The 15,653-nt window shown below is 35.2% G+C and overlaps 1 protein-coding gene across 1 annotated transcript; it reads right to left on the bottom strand.

Moving 5' to 3' along the window:
• Window positions 1–9,376: 9,376 nt before the first annotated feature.
• On the bottom strand, window positions 9,377–11,172 carry LOC145108318 (large ribosomal subunit protein eL8y). Its single transcript, XM_079045337.1, has 7 exons — window positions 11,035–11,172; window positions 10,817–10,861; window positions 10,487–10,688; window positions 10,165–10,334; window positions 9,939–10,067; window positions 9,773–9,865; window positions 9,377–9,681 (listed from the first exon to the last, which is right to left on the bottom strand). Exons 1-7 carry the CDS (start codon window positions 11,035–11,037, stop codon window positions 9,550–9,552), a joined length of 774 nt encoding a protein of 257 aa, XP_078901463.1. The 5' UTR covers window positions 11,038–11,172; the 3' UTR covers window positions 9,377–9,549.
• Window positions 11,173–15,653: the final 4,481 nt, after the last annotated feature.

Here is a 15,653-nt window from a genome sequence, read left to right as displayed (position 1 = left end):
ACTTTGCGGAAAAACTTATCCTTACAATCCACATGGAAAATTGTTGTTATCTATTCCTTAGCAATATATCATAACTTCTTAAGCAACTGCTCAAAATTCTGATGCGATCGAAATCCACCTTCGCGATCAGAATCAGCATATACTTCCTTTAAGATTTCTCTCTATTCTTTGATTCTTAAAACATCAACATGTGACCCAGTCACATCATGTAATGAGGATCTCAGAATAGAACTTAACAGAGTTAGATAATGGGCTCTACCTGATGTAGAATCAAACTTATTGACTTTAACATCCTTAGGTAAATTTGGCAGCTTTGCAATCAATGCCCCTTCCTTTGGCAAAATAAACATATGGACCCTTTGGTAATGGGACTATCTCAGACTTAGCCTTTCTCTTTACCATTTGGTCAACCGGGTTGACTATGGCCAATCCCTTTCCATTGGGAAGAGAATGCTTTTTATGGATTTCCAGTGTCACCATTGTCACTGTCCATAAAGTTTTTGGGAAGTTGATCTTCTAATCAAATTTGCTTTACTATCGTTCCAAATCATTGCTGATTCAGCAGCACCAAGCAAATAGATATGATCATTAATGTTCATATCATAGTCTATTTCATAGTAGTCCCAAAGGAACTCACTATGTGACTTAGAAAGTGATTGAACATCCAACTTTCTCAAGACTTTGACACCCAACTCTCCCGGCTTGTCAATATGTGACTTCATCTCTAAGATGTGATCACACATAGACCTTGCTTGCCATTAGGGCTTGAGTGACCTTGAACTTGTGGGTTAGGGAGAATAATTGGAGGAGGTGGAGGAAGAGAAGTATGACTTCCATGAGCCAAACTCGGGAAGTCATATTCATTAGGAAAGCTTGGTTTGGGAAGATCATTGTTGTCTAAACCAGACATCAATAATGGGAGAAATTCACGTAAAGTTGATTTAAGTCCTTAATATAACACCCAATATGATATATTAAGGCTAGGACCCAACAAACTATTTTATAACTTGGAAGAGGGATGCCGTAATCCAAGCTATAAAATATTTGAAGGTAGGTGAATGACGATTCACCAATTTCCACCAAGATAAACGAAATGTATTATTAGGTATTAATTGGTTTTGAAACTCCTAGATTCTTTTGAGATTCATTGAAGTTTTTCAATGGCAAGTTTCAATCTCGAGTGTGCCCTTCAGGTTTTGTGACTGGGATGCCGAGGATCACAAAACAAGGTGTGAAGTAACCATGCAAATATACTTGGTACCCTTAATATTTACCCCTCAATCGATGTGACGGTTAACCACACGAGCTCCACCGATGCTATGATAAATATTAAGTTACCCTTTGCCTACTTTGTTAAATCTAGGTTAGTGTGTCGGTTAACCACACACGCTCCACTAACGGTTTAAACAAAGTGCAAAGTGTAATTTCATGGATTAGCACCTTATTCACATTTTTCTAAGTAACTAAGATTGGGAATTTATAAAAAGTTTAGTTACTTAGTATTTATCATTAATACTTTTAATGAATGAAGAATTATAGTCCTTGTCCTACCTGTTCGGCTAACGACCCTCCACCAGTCAAGGAAGCGGTGGGTGAGAGTGGACACCCATTAAACTGCCATTTTATAGGCAGTAACCTTATACCCCCCTTATAGACCGGCTTCGTGAATGAGGTCTACTAATGGTAAGACGACTTGCTCTTATACATATAATATATTAAACTTTTAATATTATAATAGTATAAGGGTGTATTTTAGACATTTAAAATACTTGGTGGTTTAATCTATTAATTAAACTAGACTTTTAATTTAATTAAACTCAAACCATATATTTATGGATTAATAATACTCTTTTAATTAAACGCTTTAATTAACTATTAATAAAGTCCATAAGAGTTAATTTGAACTATTCAACAAAACATCATAATTCCAATTATTAAACTCAAAATTAAAACCATTTAATTAATTGTTTAAGTTATGAACCCAAGAGTTTTAGAATTCAATTCTTTTTTTTTTTGATAAAAAACTTTTCTCAAATTCCAAAACTTGAGGGAAAGTTTTGTAATTTTTGAAAACTTTTGGATTCCATAACTTATGGAATTAAATACTTGTTTTATGATGAAACTTTTCATGTTCCATAACTTAAGAACAAGTTATGGAATTCTTTAAAACATTAAGACCAAGTTTTGTAACTCCATAAAAAACTTTGAATCAATTTTTTTTTTAAAAACCTTTTCATATCCATAACTTATGGAGGTTTCAAAAAACTCTTTAGATCAAACTTTTAAAACTAATAAAATAATCATATTATTTTATCTTTTACTAAATTTGACCTAATTCAACTCATATAGCAAATGATTCAAATTTTACAAATAATTAGTTTTTCACAAAAACAAGTAATTATCTTAAAATTTGACAAACGTCATGTTTTTTTTCCTTTTTTTTCCAACTTTGAAAATAAAACATTTGCATCAATATAACAGAAAACAACCCATGGCTCTGATACCACTGTTGGGTTTTGGGCATTCTAACACTCTTATGGTGTACATGCAACCCTATAAACCTTGGATCTATGTTTTCTCTATTATACATGCAAATATTAATTATTCCAAGGTTTCATCCTAACTAGCATATTATGAAGCACCTATACTACAAAGTTCTAGTTAGATGACATACCTTTTGATGTAGCTTGATGTCTTCAAGCTTTAAGAGCTTAGCCCCAATAGTGTGGAAGCCTCAAATGGAATCACAAATCACCAAAACACCTTGGAAGAACTTGAGAGAATATGTATGCACACTAAAATCGGCTCACTCTTATTTTCACACACTTGTGCCAATTTTGTGAGCCAAGGACCCATTTATATATTATGGAGGATTAGGGTTACATCCATGTAAACCCTAATACCCATGACCTTTCATTTACATAGGATCCATGGGTTAAAAGCTCCATGGACCATCCATGAAAGCTTAGCCCAACCTAAATGAACTTGGCCCATTCCATATATATATAAGAGTCCATATTTAATTAGTTCTTTTTGATCACTTAATTAATTCTAAATTAATTCTTGATCAATACTAATTAAATAATATGATTCCATATTAATATATTAGAACTTATAATATATTAATATAAATCATAAATATACTATTCTCAAAAGACTATCCATATAAATTGTGCCGGTGAAGTGCAACCCAAATGGACCATGTCGGGTCGGGTCAAGTACATACCAAATATAGTTATGGACTTAGACATTAATCCAACAGAGTTTTCCTACAACAATAGTTATCACACGAGCATAAAGGCTGCTCCATTTGAAGCCCTCTATGGCCGAAAGTGCATATCCCCTCTATGATGGGCTGAGGTGGGTGACACCCAGTTAGCTAAAGGACGAGTTCCTGGCAGCACTCTCACCGGTCCGGAGATCATTCGGGAAACGACAGAGAAGATCGTTCAGATTCGTGAACGATTGAAACCTCTAGAGACCGACAGAAAAGCTACGCAGATAAACGAAGGAAACCGTTGGAATTCCAGGTGGCCGACCGTGTTCTATTGAAGGTCTCACCCTGGAAAGGCTTAATACGCTTCGGAAAGCGTGGAAAGCTAAATCCAAGATACATAGGGCCTTTCGAGATTCTCGCTAGAATCGGCCCTGTAGCTTACAAACTCAACTTACCTCGCGAACTCAGTAACGTATATTCTACTTTCCACGTCTCAAACTTGAAAAAGTGTCTATCCGACGAGACTCTTGTAATCCCACTCGACGATATCGAGATCAACGAGAGCCTCAACTTTGTGGAAGAACCTGTAGAGATCATGGACCGAGAGGTCAAGCAAACGAAGCAAAGCCGTATCCCGATAGTGAAGGTTCGCTGGAACGCCAAGCGAGGACCTGAATTCACTTGGGAGCGCGAGGATCAAATGAAACTGAAATATCCTCATCTTTTTACTTAGTTATTTGTAACTACCTATTTGCTTAAACTCTAATTTCGTGATGAAATTCCCCCTAACGGGGGGATGATGTGACAACTCGAAATTTCTATCTTGTACAACCATTCACTTCAATCTAAGTCAGACTGATTTCTGCTAACTTTTAGCACTGTTTAGAGTCTGTTTGAGTGTTCTAAACCTAGTACCTTCAAGAGGTAATTATAGGATGTATACTCTAGAGTTTATTGTGCAACATTTAAGTCTCAAAACTCCAAGAGTTTGGAGTTTACGGCCATAAAATGGAGTTTACGGCCGTAAACTCTAAGGTATAAATATGACACTTAGCCATTTTAGTCATTTTTACCATTTTCAAGCCTAGAAGTCATTCTCTCTCAAGTATCATCCGATTTTTCACTAAGATCTTCAACTTTGTAAGTGATTCTTTCCTTGATTAGTTGGTATACTTCAATATCTAGTGATTGTACATGATTTCATCCATAAAATCTCTTCATTTTGATAGATCTTCAAGTGTTCTTCATTTCACCAAGAACACCAAGAACACACACTAGTGTTCTTGGATCTTAAACACCCTTACAAGCTTCTATATTGTAAGTACTCTTGCCTTAGCTTGTTATATGCTTGAATCACTTAGTTTACACCTAGAAAACATCAGGAAAACAAGATCAAAAGGTGTTTACGGCCAAGGCAATCTCCTTGGGCCGTAAACCCTAATTAAGGGTGCAAATGAGCCCTAATCCCTTCCAAAGCCTTGGAACCAAGTCTAGAATACTTCCAAGAAGAGTATAGGACCTTAAACATCAAACGAACCAAGAATAAATGGTGTTTACGGCCAAGGCAATCACCTTGGGTCGTAAACACTAGTTAGTGGTGCATATGTGCCACCATTCCTTCCTAAGGCTTAGACTTGAACATAGAACACTTCATTGTGAATTATAAGACCTTATATCACAACTTGGTACAAAATACCATGAGTTTACGGCCGTAAACTCATGGGGATTTACCCCTGGGCCGTAAACTCAAGTGATGCATCCATATTGGCCATAAACTCCAATGAGAGGCCATACTTCCCTTAGATGCAACCCTTTGGTACTTCTAGCACTTGAATTAAAGTGTTTTCCATGTCCTAGGGTGTCTTCACTTGCTTAATTAGTTGTTAATTGACTAATTGGATACATATATGTGTCATTATATGTTAAATAGGATCCGTGTGTGTGCTCAAGTCTTCACTTGACACTTAGCATCCTATACCATCCGTTCATCCAAACCACTCACTACAGGTGAGTTCATACCCCTTAATCAACCTTTTAAATTATTTTAAATGCTTTTATGGGGGGAATACAAGTTGAATTATTATTTATATCAATCACATGTGAATAATAACTACCAAACAAGTGGATTTTCTTACTTTTCAAACTGTGTTATCAAAAAAACTACTTCAAATCGTTTTACCAACTCTTTTACATGTTAAATACTTTGATTAAACTCTTTTAAACTTATATTTTGTCAAATGTGTATCTATATAGATATAGTTATATAAGTAGGATTGAAAGGACTTAGGACTGATAGCTCACCTTACTCCCTGTTCCTTGTTTGGTTGTGGACTTAGGGTATCGGTTGTTTGTCCGAAGGTCGTTTGAATCTTAGTTATATATTATGTATATGTATATAGATATAAAAGTTCCTTCATTCAGTTCAATACCTTTGGGTAGCAAGGGTATACAATCATGTTCATTCATACAAACAACATTACTAGTAAACTATAATAGGTATAGTTTAGGAAGTTACTAATACTATTACAAGAACAATGAAACATACAAAGAGTCAGTTCATACATGAGTCAATACATACTATTATGAGAAACTAAGAGAACATACAGACATACTAGACAGAGAAAACATACAATACAGCTAGTACATACTATACATTATACAAGAGAACATACTATTATGAGAAACTAAGAGAACATACATACATACTAGACAGAGAGAACATACAATACAGCTAGTACATACATTACATATAGAAGTATACAATAACATAAATGTGAACCATCGTTCGGGGCATGGCATCACCTGTCATGGCTCGATTTGTAGCCAGAATCTCCTAGAGGGAGAGCGTGAATTTGCGTATAGATCTATATTGGATTGACTATCCTACACCTTGTTGTTCGCTACAGTGGGACTTGCAAGTCTACGGGTGCCAAATGTCATTTCTTCCGACGTCTTTCATCGTCGTGTTATTAGTCGATAGTATGGTACAATCATGTCACATCATACCTTAAATATCAATTGGTTTAAGGTAGAAAGTACAGCAATAGTTACTATAATACAACACTACAGTACTTTATTATTTCCCCATTGCATTCATATTGTGATCTTTTCCCATAAAAGATAATGTAAAACTATATTTTTGGTTAATGATAGTCACACTTGGGAAAAATATACATTCTTACAAGAAATAAACATACATTTCATTTGATGCCTTGGTAGAAGGCTACGTTTAGTAGAAAATATAGGATTTTCTAGGAGATACAAACATTTACAAACTTATACATCAAGTACTTACAAACACTTTCATACAAACAATGACACTAAAATGCTTATGAACTCATCAGCTTTAAAGCTGATAAACTCTTTCAAAATAACTTGTATTCTCAGGTCATCAGTAGACAGGTACCGATGCCAGGTTTTGAGAAGATGGAGCTCGTTCAAGACTCATCTCTTATTTTTGATTTACATTTTTGGTGTCTTATAAACTTCACAGAACACACTTGTATGAAATTATATTATTAATGCAATTGATGATGTTGTTGCTTGTTTACTACTATGCTTTGTTGTGATGCTGTACATGACGTCCTCCACCCCCGAACGTTTCCGTCGTTCCGGTTTTGGGGTGTGACATTTTGGTATTATTGATAGTTTGGATTTTGAAAATCTGGAGAAAAAATGGAATATCTTGACTTGAACCGCCTTGTGTGAATTTACGTTTTTTGCTAGAACCGGTTTGTTTAGCTTTGCCCCGGGAATCCATTGAATGTAATTGAAGAAATTGAGCAAATTATATAATTTTTTAGAGAAAACAACTAGAATTAAGTGAAATGAGTATTAAGTTTATACAAACTTATATTGTCAATAAATTTGAATGCAAAGTTATATTCAAGTTTTTTGAAATTTAAATGATATATATATATATATATATATATATATATATATATATATATATATATATATATATATATATATATATATATATATATATATATGCAATCATACATTTAATTTCAATTGTCAATAAATTTAATCAAAAGTGAGTGGGTTGGTGAACCCAATTTCATGTTTTAAACCAATGAACCCGTTGAACCCTCTTAAGATGGAACGGTGAACCGGTGATACCGCCAGTACCGCCCTTTCAAGCCTTTACGGTACCTTCCTCCCTAAGGGAGGAGGGAGTCATTCTCTCCCAACCCACTGAACCAATGTCACATCACTTTTTCTCTTTTATTTTTCTTCATCTTTCTGAACCCACAACACACGGAAATCTTATCTTTTTGAACCCACTCAACCCACTCAATTAAAAAAAATACAAAACAATCAAATGTAAAATCTTAATTAACAATAGAGTTATCGGCGGTACCATTCCCGCTTCAACGAGTGGGTTGATTGGTTTCACTATCTCACTTCATCATCTCTCTCTACTTTCTCTTTCTTATTTTCTCTTGTACCATGTGTTTTAAAACTTGTACCTTAGTAGTTTTGTATTTTTTTTTAATTAAGTGGGTTCAAAAAGATAGGATTTCCGTGTGTTGTGGGTTCGGAAAGATGAAGAAAAATAAAAGAGAAAAATTGATGTGGCAGTGGGTTCGGTGGGTTGGGAGGGAACGACTCCCTCCTCCCTAATCAACGACTGTGGACTTGGACAATTGAGCTAACATTCATTCAATTGTTGGCCTAACCTCAATATAGTATAAAAAAATTGGCTCCATAAAAAAATGGGCCTTGTGCCTATGCCCATTTTGCTCATGCTCTTCACCGGGCCTACTACAAAATAGAACATTTTAAGGAACAATATAATGTAATTTAAGTCACAACACCTTCTCTAACATATGGCTATTTACACAAACTGCCCCAACTAAATAATTCCATCTTGTTACATCCAATATTATAACTTTAAATGTGATTAAGGGCCTGTTTGATTTCATGTTAACCCAGTTTGGTTAGACCCTTTTAACTGATTTGGTCCGGTAAGTGCCATTTATTTTGTATCTTACTCGGCCCACAGTCAGATCCTCTTATTCGGTCCGCCGGAAAAAGACGATGACTCGAAAAATGGACGCAGTTGCCCCCTTGACTCATGTCCGCCATCTCCTTCAATCGATCGATCTGTTCCTACCACCACCACCACCGGTCCTCTTCTTATTTAACTATGCTTCAATAAATTTCATGAAATCGATACTTCTCCATCCACCACCACCGGTCGTCCTCCTCTTTAATCCATTTTTTGGATTCGATTCATAAAATCGATTTCATGAAATTAAGGTAAAGCCCAGGGCTTCTAAAGATGCAGCTTCATAAAATCCATTGTTCCTTTTCGATTTTGTTGTTAATAGTTGTTCCTTTTCGATTTTGTTGCGACTTGTTTTACCTTGCGACATGTTGCTTTGTTGTTGCTGAATAGTTGTGAGTTTTTCGATTTTGTATTTTGCTAAGTTTTTTTTTTTTTGTTGAAATCGATTCTTCAATATCAATTATGAAATCACATTTATGTATGATTAATTAGTTGGTTTTTTTCCTATAAGATCTTTAATATCATTTATGAAATTTTTAAAAGATATATGAGTAACGTTAAATGATCTCATCAGATGGCAGATGGGAAATGTTACTCGAGGAGTGAAGATGAATTTAGATTGGTAGAGATAAAATTTGTGTTGTAATATCATTGTCAGAAAGATTTTATAAAATGTTCTTCTTTTGCAAATTGAAATTGCAAGTCGTTTATATGTGAAGAGTGATGTTTATGGTTTTCTGGTGGTGATGTTGGAGATGATAACAGATGGCATGAAGGTTAACTTGATGGAGGTAATCAGTCCAAAACAGAAACGAAACTCTAGTGAGGTTTCAAAAGTCGTTGGTTGATTGAAGGTGCAAACTCATTACTCATGCACATGAACTGTTTTACATACAAAGAAAGCTGAAAATTAAGTGGTTAATTAGGAGGAATTTTTATCTACCCTACAGCCAATATTTGGTTGGGTTATATTACCTCATTTCATGTAAATAACTTTTAATGAGATTTTCCTTGGAAAACTAAGATATTTGAGGATGTAGAATTTACCAATAATTGTAGTTATTAAAAGTTAACATGTATAGATTATGGTATCCTATAATTTTATAGATACTACCTTTATATCCTATAATTTTAAGAACAAATACTAAGAGCACAAAAAAAATGCATAACATAATCAATAGTGACTTGTTGCTTGCTAATATAACCAACCAAAACTGAAAAAAATTGTGACATAATCAAACTCATGTATCTTGCCTTTGAAAACATATAAGAACTTAAGAGGTTCTAAACACAAAGCTTTCAAGATAATGAAGGGTATTTATGTCAATCTCTGAGCAGCCTCCTTAGCAAGAACCCTCTCTTTTGCTTTGGTTTTAGCCTGTGATTTAGACCCCATTATTCCACCACCCCACTTCTTTCTGTACTCCTCATACTTATCATTAAAATTGGCCTGAAACAACAACAGACATTCAATCATTTCAGAATCAACCATTAAAATTCCAAAAATTCTTAAATCCATTAAACTTTATATGAAAACAAACCTTGATGGCTTCCAAGATTCTACTGAACTCCATCTTATCTTCATTCTTAACTGTAGTCAAGCAGAGAGCAGCTGCAGTTTTCTGATGAACAATCTGATATAATATAACAACAAACATGTTAGAACTCAAGCAAAGCAATTAAGGGTATTTAAGTAAAAACACTTACAGTTCCCAAACGAGATTTTCCCTTCACAATGCAGTAAGGGATTTCCATCTTTCTGCATAAAGCAGGAAGCCAGACAACCAATTCAATGGGGTCTACATCATGAGCAATGATCACCAATTGAGCCTTGTTCTGAAATTGGGAGTGAAAATAAGTAACATAAGCTTTTTGTTTCAGAAAGATTAAAAAGTTAGTATATTTAGATGGTGGTAATGAAAAACTCAAAAACCTGTTCAATAAGATAGGTGATATGATTTAGACCATATTTGACAACAATGGGCTTCTTGGCTTCAACTGTCTTTCCTTCAGATTCAGCTTGAGCCCTTTTCAGAATTCGTTCCTTTTTTGCTGCTTTATCCTCAGGTCTGTATTTGAGAAGCATCTTGAACAAGGTTGTTGCTAAATATTACATAAAAAAGAGCTCAATGATCAATAGTTTATCAAACCATACAAATAAATTGTCTTCAAATGTTAATACAAAGTTTAAGCTGGTTATAGACTTTGACATAAAGGAATAGGGGAACTTGTGAGATAATATCATAGATGATTACCTAGATTCTTGTCGAGGGTCTTGGTGAACTGATTAAGAGCAGGTGGAACCTTCAAACGCTGCTTGAGAATCCTCCTCTTCCTCTGAATACGAACAACTTGTGGCCATCGCACAAATCTGTGAAGATCCTTCTTCGGAGGCAATGCTCCACCAATGCCGAATTGTTTCGGCCTTTTCTCGAACAAAGGGTTAGCTACCTTCTCCTGGAGGGAAAAATGACATCAAATTAGAAAGCGTGAATCAAACAATATAAACGAGTTCAAAACATACTTAAATCAAAGGCAGCGAATGGTTGTAAACTAGAAACGTATACTAATCTAAGTAATCATACCGTTTTCTTCTTCGTTGCGACTGCCTTCCCACCCTTTTTTGGAGCCTTCGAGGAAACAAAATCAAACAAACAGAGTCATGTCATAATCAAACAACAGAAAATGAGAATTTGTGAAAAGAACATACGCATTTAAGAAATGAAGAAATCTAGTTGTAATTACAATAGCAGAAAACATGAAATTATAACGATTAACAGAGATAGAAGATGGAGTGGCTCACCATTGATGAAAGTTGGAGATCCGAAGTTCCAATACAGCGATGAGAAGGTAGACAATGGAAGATGGAGTTTTTAGGGTTTTTACGCAAATCTAGAGTGGGCTGGGCCGGTGGGCCTTGCTCTGTTTTTCCAAAAATCAGGATAAGGGGTGTTTGTTTTATTTTATTTTTTGGGTTGTTAGAAAGTTATATGTAAATATTGTTTTTTGAGTAATTACACGGATCGTCCTTTGTGCAGGTGTCAAAATGCACGTTCGGTCCCTACTTTCAAAAATTAACTCGGACCGTCCCTTGTTTGTTTAAAACTTGCACAATCAATCCCTCCGGACATAAAAAGACTATTTTGCCCTTAATAATTTCTTTTTTATTTTTTTATTTGTTTATCATTTTTAGATTAAAAAGAAAAAGAAAAAAAAATATTTCTACCCACCCCTCCCCCTTCAATTTTCCCAGTTTTCTTTCCCTCTTTCCCACCCACTTCCGACAACCAACAACTCCCGCTCCCAGCTCAGCTCCTCCTCCTCCTCCCTTTTCCGGTGAGGCCAAGCATAACTTCTCTTTCTCTTACTCTATTTTCCGATCGCCAAAGAAGAGATCTAGTGGGATTATCAGAATCTGCCACCTACCTGTTATTCTCTCTCAACCTATCTTCTTTACTTCTTTTTCCTGAACTAATATCGACTATGACAACACCACCTTCCCTACTCCTGCTTCAAGGATCGCCGCCAATTGCTGGTGAACCTAAAGATCCATCAACACCGAACCCAACATCAACATCCATCACACCTGCAACACCATATCTTAAAATGCGAGATGATGAAATTGATTCCAAGAAATTCACAGGAGGGGTGGGGATTGTACATCAATGGGAAATCGAATGGGTTTAGGTATTGTCGGTATTTACTCCATCTCCATCTTCTCTACGTCCATCATCAAACTAGATTGCAGGTTTTGAAAAAGGTCTGATTTGGAAATCGAAATTGTACTAATGCAATACCAAGAGAGCGACAAGAGAGATGGAGAGATATGAGTGATTTTTAAATTTTGCTGGGGCGTTTTTGGAACCATTTTCAAAAACCTCCGATTTTGCAGGTTTTCAAGATGACCCACCACCATTTTTGATTTCTTGAACTATTTCGATTTCAAATTGATTTTCATTTTGAGTTTCATTTTTGAAACGATTTTGAGATTTCTGAAATTGTTTTCATTTTCTATAATCATTTGGGTTACACCTTTCAGTTTTTTTTTATTTTTGATTTTCGATTTCTGGAAATGGAGGTGGAAGGGTGCAAATCTGGGGTAGTTGGAGAAGATGACCGGAGTAGAGAAGAGAAGAGCATATCGGGAGTGGAAGAGAATGGGTGGGTGGGGTGGGTTTGGAAATTATTTTTTTCTTTTTCAGTAAATACAAAATAGTTTAAAAACAAACTAAAAATAAAATAATAAGGGCATTATAGTCATTTTATATATGATAAAGGATGAAACGTGCAAAGTTAAATTAATGAGGGGTGAAACATGCAACTTTTAACCAAATGAGGGACGGTCCGAGTTAATTTTTGAAAATAGGGACCGAACGTGCCTTTTGGCACCTGCACGAGGGACGAATCGTGTAATTTACTCTTGTTTTTTTAACAAAATAAGCTGTCCGAATAAATGAATATGTTTTTTTCTTTTGACTAGATGTGTGTCCGCGCAAAGCAGCGGCGATAAATAGTTTTTTTTGGCGAATAATTTTCTTACGTGAAAATAATTATTAGATTTTGTTATTAGTTATTATTTAATAAGAAAATTACCATTTTTAATTAAAATATTTATGTTTAGAACTTATATTTATATTGTATGTTTATACATTTGATGTAAATTAAATATTATATGTATCTAGTTTAAAAAATATAAATTAACTTATATTCATGAATTCAATATTTTAAAATTGTTATTTTGCTCCAAATAATTTTTTAATAATCTTCTTTAATTCAAGTTTTTAAAATTTTGGTAAGTATTAATGGTTTTGTTATGCATAATTGATTTATACAAAAAGTTTTGTATCTTGTACTTCTTAAAATTCAAGATATTACTAATATTCTTTATATATAGTATAAGATATGGAAATCAGTAATAACTAATATCTGTTTATTCAGAACATGTTGAAAGTTGTCACACCCCCAAACCGGAACGGCAGAAACGTTCGGGGGCGGAGGACTTCAGGTAAGTATCACAACACATGCAATATAGTAATCAAAGTACAAACAACCATTGCATTAATAAGTATAAGTTTTACATAAGTGTTTAAACATTACATATTCAAACACTAAAGTAGGTACAGTAGAAGACAAGAGTCGCGGTACGGTACTAGGTAGTCTTCTCAAAAGCTTCGGGAGTGTACCTGTCTACTGGATTCCTGAGAATACAAGTTATTTGGAAAGAGTAGATCAGCATTTAAGCTGGTGAGTTCATAAGTATTTTAGTTCTGTTAAGTATACCCTAAGTTCTTTGGATAAGTTCACTGGTTTCTCCAGGAAATCTTATATTTCCTGAGGTGATTAACTGATAACCTCAATAGTTTCCCTCTGTAATTACTTAGTTTATACTGATTATATATAACCCAATATCGAATGGACAGTTAAATGGGTGTATCTGCCCTAAGTCCACAACCAAACAAGGAACAGGAAGTAAGGCGGAAGTCACACATTTCACTGTCAATCGGATATTGCTTATGTATAACTATGATGTAGCAACTAAGGAATTATAGAATTAACCACTAAAGGTCCTTTATGTTATACTAGTTTACCGAAAGTAAATGACTAGGTTCCCATTTGTAAAAGTGGTTTAATCCCATAAACCGTTCTCTTTGTATTAATGTTTTGTATTTGTATTCCTTTATGAAAACATGTAACTGAGAGTGTGCCTGGCTCCACCAGCTGTTATTGAAAATTGTATTGCACCATTGTATTTTGTATTTTGTAAACTGGTACTTTGAAGGTGTACTTTCGTTTAGTTGTTTATACACTAACGTATTGTAAATATCTTTTTAATGAGTTATTATAACCATACTATGACGGATGGCCTGAAACAAACGCTTTGTGGGCGTTTAAACTGTTGATAACAATTGCCACCCACTAATTGGCGTGTATACCGGACTGTAGCTAGCAGCCTGAGTGCGGGGTTGTCAATCCCGATATAGATCTACACACAACTTGTTTCGATCCTCGAGGTTGGAGATTCTGGTTATAATGTCAGGGCTTTACATTGGTTGTCTAAAATGAATTAAACAACCTGAATTGAATGTCTCAAAAAAAGCATATAAACGTTACATGTATATTAGTTATGAAAACCCAATCATTCTGAAATAAATGATTGATAGTATGTTCTTGAATTAGTATTCCGAACATGTATTTGACAAGTATAAACCCTTGATTTGTTCTGAATAAAAACCCTTGTTTCTTGTAAAACAGTGTATTCTAGTATGCTTGAATCATGAATTATTGTTCTATGTATCATAAATTATACCTATTATAATTTATATGTACTTTCTGAATCTGTATTTAACTGTATTTAGCATGTAACCCCTTGTTCAACGTGTTACAAAGGTATTTGAATTGATGAAATAACTTTTATATTTATATACATACACAATTGTATATATAAGTAAAATTTAAACGACACTCGGACAAATAACCGGTACTATAAGCCCACATCCAAACAAGGAAAAGGACCCAGAATGAGTTATCAGTCCTAAGCCTTTTAAATCTTATATATATATATATATATATATATATATATATATATATATATATATATATATATATATATATATATATATATACAAATATGAATTTGGGGGAAAAACATAAGATTATAAAAGAGTTTTATGTTTTGAGTATTTTTGGATGATTTAATGTTGTTTTATCATGATTTGAAATCATGATTTTATAACACAAAGTTCTTGTGTTATGCTTGTATTCCCCCCCCCCCCCCCCCCTTTTAAAACAATAGAAATTATGAAAATACGGGGGTATGAACTCACTTGTTAGATGGTGATTTGGGTAGCGTTTCGTTTCACGAAAAGGAGTTTGCTTGACGAGAAACCGGCTCAAATCGGGCAGAGTTTCGACTGGAGAGAGGATAACTTCTCGAGAATTCCGGGGCTCTGGGGCTTGCTTCGGGCTTTAGACACGATACCGGGGCCTTGGGGGTCGTGAGAAATTCTAGGGGGTGAAATGGTGCAAAATGGAGAATTTAGGGGTGAAAAATCCTTCTTAGCCGAGAAGTCTCGCACCCTTTATATAGGGGTGCGAGGGTGCGGTCCGAAGGCGAGTCAGCAGCCACCTAGCGAGGCGAAGAGGTGAGTCAGCAGGACACGCGGCAGCTCCGGCGAAGGCGGTGCGGATTCGGACCCGGTGCGAGGCACGTGCTTCGGACAGGTGGGGGCTTCTAAGTGGACCGGACTTCGGTCCAATAGGGAAAGAGGATGATGACTTTAGACCAATCAGGAGATGCCACGCGAGGCTGCAGTCCAATGAGAAGCGAACACGTGGAGGCTGCATGCGAAGATGACGTGTCCGAGGATGACTCATGCGAAATTTCCCGGTTTTCAACATTTTCTTGATTTTTGTGCCAAAAAC

This window comes from Lactuca virosa, chromosome 4 (genome assembly GCF_052849685.1).
Source record: "Lactuca virosa cultivar CGN04683 chromosome 4, Lactuca_virosa_CGN04683_v6, whole genome shotgun sequence".
Classification (NCBI taxonomy): Eukaryota; Viridiplantae; Streptophyta; class Magnoliopsida; order Asterales; family Asteraceae; genus Lactuca; species Lactuca virosa.
The sequence above is the reverse complement of the archived record's forward strand: the minus strand, read 5'-3'. Positions and strand labels throughout refer to the sequence as shown.